The 7,669-nt window shown below is 55.4% G+C and overlaps 1 protein-coding gene across 1 annotated transcript; it reads left to right on the top strand.

The window, feature by feature from the left end:
• Positions 1 to 357: 357 nt before the first annotated feature.
• HOXB1 (homeobox B1) lies at positions 358 to 1,625 on the top strand. The gene is made up of 2 exons (XM_004591099.2): positions 358 to 937; positions 1,284 to 1,625. Exons 1-2 carry the CDS (start codon positions 358 to 360, stop codon positions 1,610 to 1,612), a joined length of 909 nt encoding a protein of 302 aa, XP_004591156.1. The 3' UTR covers positions 1,613 to 1,625.
• Positions 1,626 to 7,669: the final 6,044 nt, after the last annotated feature.

Genomic DNA, 7,669 nt, shown 5'->3' with positions numbered 1-7,669 from the left:
CTCCCTCTGGTCCCTTCTTTCCAAAAGTCTTTGAAGAAAGATGTTTTGAGGCTTCCACGTCGCCCTCAGATGGATGGGCTGCCGGTGATTGAAGTGGCTTTGTCATGCTAATGCTTGGGGGGTGATGGATGGGCGCCGGGGCTGCCAAACTCTGCCCCGCTCTGCCCATTGGCCTGGGAGAGATCACATGTGGCCCCCCCACCCCCACGCCCTACCCCCTTCCTAGGGGAGCAGTGGCCCACGGCGAGCTGGGCCAGGCCATGGACGCGAGCCTCGCTGCTGTGACATACTGCCGAAAGGTTGTAGGGCAAAAGGGTGTCTCCCCCAAACGGGCCGACCCTCCTGCGGCCTCCACGCATGGACTATAATAGGATGAACTCCTTCTTAGAATATCCACTCTGTAACCGGGGACCAAACGCCTACAGCGCCCACAGCACTCCGACATCCTATCCCCCCAACTCGGCACCCACTGATGACAGCTACGCGGGCGAGGGCCGCTATGGCGGGGGGCTGTCCAGTCCCGCACTCCAACAGAGCTCGGGCTATCCCGCCCAGCAGCCGCCGGCAGCACTGGGCATGCCCTTCCCCAGCTCCGCACCCCCGGGGTACGCCCAGGCCGCCTGCAGCCACAGCTATGCGCCTACTCAGTACTACACTCTGGGACAATCGGAAGGAGAAGGAGGCTATTTCCATCCCTCGAGCTACGGGGCTCAACTAGGGGGTTTGTCCGACGGCTATGAAGTGGGTGGAACCGGCCCGGGGCCGTATCCCCCACCGCAGCCCTCTTACAGCAACGAACAGGGGACGAACTTTGCACCTACTTTCTCTGCTGCTGATCTCTCTGAAGACAAGGAACCGCCCTGTCCGTCTGAATCTAGTACTCCCACAGCCCGGACCTTCGACTGGATGAAGGTCAAGAGGAATCCACCCAAGACAGGTAGGGCTCAGGCGTGGCCAGGTCCTCTCCGGGACCCTGACACAAAGGGGACCTGCTCCTGGATTGGGGTCTTCTCTCTAGGTCTGCTCAGATACAGGCAGATATGAGAGCAGGCCACTGCATCTCAGGCCCAGCCTGAATAAGCTAGGTTTATTCCCCCCCAGGAGTAAGTTTTCAGACGGGCCCAAGATTTGGGGGCGGTTCCTCCGTGTGTGTTTGGCCGGGATAGTGGTGGGGGCTTTGGGGAACTGCAACTGGGCAGAAAAGAGTGATGAGGGTTACCGAACTGGTCTGGGAGAGAGAGGTGAGAGAACTAACTAGATCTTTCTCCCTGCCCCGCCCCTAGGAAAGGTGTCGGAGCTGGGCCTGGGCGCGCCCGCCGGGCTCCGCACCAACTTCACCACCCGGCAGCTGACCGAGCTGGAAAAGGAGTTCCACTTCAACAAGTACCTGAGTCGGGCCCGCAGGGTGGAGATCGCCGCCACCCTGGAGCTCAACGAAACGCAGGTCAAGATTTGGTTCCAGAACCGCCGCATGAAGCAGAAGAAGCGCGAGCGCGAGGGCGGCCGTGCGCCCCCAGCCCCAACCGGCTGCCCTAAGGAGGCAGCTGGAGATGCCTCGGACCAGTCCACGTGCACCTCCCCGGAAGCCTCGCCCAGCTCCGTCACGTCCTGAGCCTAACCTTCCACCTGGCGGGGCTCCCCTAGTAACGTCCCAGGCCAGTCCTCTGCTAGGCTCTCCCTAGCCCTGCCGTGGCGTCACCACCCTGCTGATCCTCTCTAAGGGCCCGGGCATCATTTTAGACCTACCCCGGGCGGGGAAGGGGAGGAAAGGGAAACTCAGTTTTCTTAGATTTGCAAGGGGGCACTGATGGCAACCCTGAAGGACCAGAGAGAGGCTTGGGAAGCCCTCCATCCCTCCAGGTGTGGAGAGAAGGCTTTCCGCCCTTGATCTGGGAATTGGGTCAATGCCAGCATGTGGCTGGGAGTGGGAGCCAGCACATCCTCCTGGCTTCTCCTTTGCCTTCCAACTTAAGCTCATTAAGTCCAGTGCCTTTCAGTATGGAGAGTTCTCCCCATGCACTCTTCTCTGAACACTCCCCTCTAGGCTCAGGACAGAGGCCTTGAACTTCGTGTGGGGGAGGTGTTTGGATGCAGGAATATTATTATAGATTTCTTAATCCACTCACCACGCAGACCTTACAATAGCACCAGCTGCCTTGTGACAGACCAAAAGCCCGACCCCACCCCCATCTAACCCTATTAACCCTCTCCTGGCCCATTTGTATTGCACTAATGCAGCCTCCAGAGATTGTTTTCTGAGACCTGCCTCCTCCCACCAAAGTGATTTGGAACTGGGTACTCCAGAGACTTCTAGAATTCTGTGCAAGGCCTGCCCCCAGCAAGCCTCAGCCAGGAATGCACAGGCATGTGCCCTCTACTTCCTCCCCTATTTATTGGCTCCCTGAAACCCCAGGAGCCTCTCCCCTGGTCTCCACCCCTGCTCCTGGGAGAGGTGCCCCAGAAGGCCCAGGCTGCAGTGAGGGCGTCCAGCAGAAGCAGCAGCAAGGGTTTCTGGGAAGCTTGGAGACCGTGGTGACCCCTCTGAAGTTTCTGGAATTCTCAAGCAACTACCTCATTTCAATAAAGTCTGTTCTACTCTCCTACCCTGCTTCAGCTCCTCCATTCAGGGGTACAGGAAGTCTCCTAGTACAAGAGTCCTTGGGCAAGAGGTGCCAGCAGAGTTGGTGCTAGCTGGGTGGGCTGGAAAGAGCTGGACTCTGGGAGCTCAGCTGGATAAAGAGGATGTGATTGGTTGGAGGGGTGTCTGTAGAACTGGGTTCTAGGCACCCAGGCCTCGGGAGGTAGTTTCCCAGAGCTGCCTGAGAGGGAGATAGGAAGGGAGAGACTCAGGTGTGCTGGAAGCAAGTTAAGAGGAGGAGGAGGCAGAGAAAGAGCAAGTTGGCCCGTTCTACCGGCTTCCTCTCTCCCAGAGCAAGTCTGTTAAGGCCGCAAGGAGGTCCCAGGGGTGGGGCTGTGAAAGGCATTCCCCCTCGCTGCACCCCGCCTAACGTCCCGTGGGCCCTGGAGCTAGGGGCTGCGTCTTTGGTCACCTCCAGACCCAGCACAGGTTCCCCCGCCTCCACAGCCCCCCACAACTCTGCGGCTCCTCCACCTTGGCACCTAGCGGTTACCGCCTACCGCCTCCTATTCAAGGGCTCAAGGCTAACGCCCCGGGGTTGTGGGCTCTGCCCATCAGAGCAGCTGTGGTCACGAACGGGCCGGCGGTCGGGAGGGCACCAAGTCGAGTGGAGTGGGGAAGGCGGGGAAGGACGCGCTGACATTTTCCTCTTTTTGCGCCTCAGGGCTTTCCAAACTAGGGGACGGCGCGCCCCTGGGGGGGGGCGGCTATTGTCCCTCCCTGTCCTCCGCCTCGGGAATCCCACTGGCACAACTTTGGTCGGGGGAGGGGAAGGAGAACTCTGGAAGCTGGGCTGCGGCTCAAATCCATTCCCTTCCCCCCCCCCCCCTCGCCACCTGTCGCTCACACAGGCTCAGGCGGGGCTGTGGCTCATTGATTCTTTACCCTGAGAATTCAAATACCCCGGGATTGGGACAACCTGGAGGGGGACAACAGTGACCCAGGAAGGACACTCCTCCCTTCGCTCCTCTTCTGCTTATTTCAAAGGAAGGGAGTTATGGGAGAGACTTTAGCTGAGAATGCATGCCTTTCCATCCCCTTGGTGCCACGTGGGTAGGGCAGCTGGAGAGGTAGGTGTGTTGCAAAAACAAGCCTCGCTTGACCAGAGGCTTCTCTCCAGCCCCGCATCTTAAAAAAAAAAAAAAAAAACCATTAACTGCTTTTCTGCGTTTAATTGAAACTGCCACCAAGCTTGGCTTCCCCAAAGGGGTCACCTTGACAGGAGGGACAGCAGAGGTGTCACTGGGTCCTTGCTTGGAGCTGGTCACTGCGAGCTGGCACAGCTTCTGGGCGTGTGTGTGGGGGGGTGCATATGTGGATCGGCCAACCCTGTCCACTTTGGGTAAGTGGGCTGGAAGGTCAGGAGGAGGAGGGGGCGGGGAGGGAGCAGTGGTTAGAGCAAACCCTGCCTCTAATGGGGAGCTGGGCCTGGTACTGGAGTGACAGGTCCTGGGGGAGGGTTGAGGGAGAGGCCCGGAGAACAGGGCAAGGCTGGACCCTTTGATTTTTAGTCTTAGCAGGAGGAACCATCCAATTCTGGCAGGGAAGGGAGGTGCTCAGATCAATTCTCTGTTAGCATAGGGGCAAAGATCATCCCCACTGTTGGCCTTCTCCACTCCCGCCCTCATCCCCTCTGAAGCTACGGACCGGTCTGTACTGAAGGCATCCATGTGGAGACAGGATCATGGTGCATTCTCCTATCAGGTGTGGTAAAGGAGAGGATGGCAAAAACAAAGTCGAACACTTTGCTTCAATTGAACGAAATCCGTGATCTTGTTGAACTTTCCAGGACAAATACCAAACTGCATCACTGAGACTCCTCTGTGTCAGCCACATAGCTTTTATTTTCAGTCTGTGTGTGTGGTGTGTGTGTGTGCATGGGTGAGTGTACTGTGGTTGTGTGTGTGGTGTAGCTGTGCACGTGTGGGGGTGTGTATGTTGATGGCTGTGTGTGTGCACAGGTGGGTACGTGTGCGTACATGTGTCTGTGCATGTTTGCGTGGGTAATGGGTGTGCATGTGTATGTATGTGTGTATGTGTGTAGGTGTGTATATGCGTGGCCAGAGGAATTACCTTTGCCTGAAGATCTAGGGAAGAGTAAACTTTTCCCACTGTACTTACCAGACCTCAAAAAATGCCTCCAGGAGACAAACAGCTTTTTTTTTTTTTTTTTAAAGATTTATTCATTTTATTACAAAGTCAGATATACAGAGAGGAGGAGAGACAGAGAGGAAGATCTTCCATCCGATGATTCACTCCCCAAATGAGCCGCAATGGGCCGGTGCGCGCCAATCTGAAGCCGGGAACCAGGAACCTCTTCCAGGTCTCCCACAAGGGTGCAGGGTCCCAATGCATTGGGCCGTCCTCGGCTGCTTTCCCAGGCCACAAGCAGGGAGCTGGATGGGAAGTGGAGCTGCTGGGATCAGAACCGGCTCCCATATGGGATCCCGGGGCGTGTTCAAGGCGAGGACTTTAGCCGCTAGGCCACGCCGCCGGGCCCGAGACAAACAGCTTTTTAAAACCCTCAAGTTTTTCTTACTCCTTTGCTGACTGCTCTGTTGTGAACATTCCTTGTGTTGGTAACACTGGGCTGCTGGGGAGGAATGGGATAGGGCATGGGATAAGGGGTCCTTGGGACTCTGCAGTGGCTGAAACAAGAAAACTCATGGAGAGTAAGAGGAGGGCAAGAAGCTGGAGAAGACACCCTGAACACCAGGGTTCAAGTCCAAGGCCTGCCTCTCACTCTTGTTAAGACCTTGGGAGAGTTTTTTAAATTTCTAGGGTCCATTTTCGTGAGGTACAAAGCAGGGATAATGTTGGTACCCATTTCATAGAGTTTACCTATGGATGAAATGCATTACTCTGTGAAAATGCTTAAGAAAGTCTCTAACAGGTAAAGGTGAGCTGTAACAGTAGTTATTATTAGAAGGGACACAGCCTCTTTCCTTTCTACAGTCCCCGGTCTATCTCACATTGCATATGGAACATGTCCGTGTCTCACATCCATGCCTTGTTTGATCCTTGATAGCTGTATCGCCCTAGAGACAGGTTTAAGGATTTCCCTGCTTAGAAGCCAAGAACATCTCAAATGCATCTGGCAGAAATACCTTTCTATCTATCTATCTATCTATCTATCTATCTATCTATCTATCTATGCCTAACTTCTGATCCCAGCCTTCCCACATATATAGGCTCCCCCCACGCTCTCCCTCCCTTCAGCCATCATGGGACGATGGACGAGAAGTCCTGAAGGCAGACAGCTGGGTTCCTGACCTAGTGTGGTGGGGGCATTGGCTTTGTAATGGGGCTGGGTTTTCAGAATGTCCCTCTTTTTAACAGCTGCTTGACTTCCTGCCAGTTCCCTCCTACTTTCCCTGTAGAGGCAAGATGGGGGATATTGATGAATAAATGATATACATTGGAAGCGCTTAGAACACTGCCTGGTACTTAGTTGAGTATTCAGTAGGGATTCCCCATCTGATGTGCTCACTAGGTGAAGACAGCTCTCTGAGCTGTTTCTTACTCTGAGTTAGTTACTGCTGGTCTTGGTGTGATGGAAGCAGCCTCCACTCTCACCTTCCATGCCCTGCCAGCTGATCCACCTGGTATCGCAGCCCTGGGATTTGTTCTCAGGGAATGCAGCCATGATGAGCGGAAGGGTGGGGGAGTCCCAGAGGACACTGGCTTGCAGCATCACAGTACCAAGGCCCAACTCTAGGAGCACATTCCTGTTGTTGTCCCGGATTTCTCCCTCCCTCCCGGTCCCCCACTCCAAGACTCAGCCTTGATGCTAAGGACTACCTTGCATGACCTCCTTTGCGGGACTCTGCATAGTTTCCAGATGCTCCAGTGCTGACCAATTCCAAGTTCTCTAGACACTTTTCAGAGACTGGTGGGGCCAGAGTCAGACATGCAAACGGTTCCACATCCCTTCCTTGGGAAACACCGAGGTTCAAGCAGCTATGAACTGTAGCTCTCAGAGGCTGACCTCTCGGGGGTCCCTTTACCAGGAAAGGGCTTTGTAGGGATTCAGGGGACCTGAGAGTGCTCCCCCAAGAGTCTCCTCTGTGTCCTTGTTATAAGGCACTTGACTTTTCTGGAATTATACTTTCCCAGCACTTACTGGTTCACTGTAAGAGTACCCTAACTCATTGCAGTACCTTTCCACCTAGGACACTTGGGTAAGAAAGACTGCTTGGGGCAAGGTGTGAAAGTCTGGGTTAGGGAAGCAGACTGTTGGGGGCGTGTTCTACTGGCCTAGTTAAAGCTAACAAAGATCGCTGGTTATCTACCCTCTCTGCTCCGGCTCCCTTCGCTCCATCACGGGCCAGGATCCCACAGCCCTTTCTGCTTGCAGTGGAACCAAAGAGGGAGGGGGAAGTGCTACCAGGCATGCGTGCTCTGCTCCTTGGAGGCCTGGTGCTCCCTTTAGTTTATTCTGGCTTGACAGCTCTATTTCAACCCCCCAACTTGGAGACAAGATCGCTCCATATTTACTCAGCCAGAGCTATGGCCTTCCCGGGCTGCCTGTGCAGGCTCTGCTGTGTCGCCCCCAGCGCTTCCCTTCCTGGTTCATGGAGAGTTCAGCCTGGAGATGGCTGGCAGCCCCCTACTCTGCAGGCTGGATGGAGCTGCCTGTCCAGGGCCTTGCAGAGGCCAGAAGGGCGGTGGGGGTGGGGTGGGGGTGGCGGGGTCATGCCCTGGTCTCTCCACTCCTGCTTGGATCCACTGTCTGGGCCACACAGAGTAAGGAGGACTCAGCAAATGATTGTCTTTCTGGGGAAGGAGATTGGCTCCATGGGAACTGTGGGGTGGGAGAGTTGTTGGAGACAGCAAAGAGTCAAGTGCCTGTGCAGTAGTAGCAGGATTAACCCTGTTTTGGGCTACAGGGTCTCAGTTAACTTCTCGCAGCTGGCTCTCTCTTCCCAAAGACACCAGTGAAGTAGTGGCATGCGTGCTCCCAGCAATGGGACACAAAAAGTCTCCTCTACCATCTAGACCATGGCTCCCCAAGGCAGGAGTTTTAGTTTT

The sequence above is a fragment of the Ochotona princeps genome, chromosome 17, assembly GCF_030435755.1.
Source record: "Ochotona princeps isolate mOchPri1 chromosome 17, mOchPri1.hap1, whole genome shotgun sequence".
NCBI classification, from domain to species: Eukaryota; Metazoa; Chordata; class Mammalia; order Lagomorpha; family Ochotonidae; genus Ochotona; species Ochotona princeps.
Note: the sequence above shows the minus strand (reverse complement) of the source record. Positions and strands in the feature narration are given on the sequence as shown.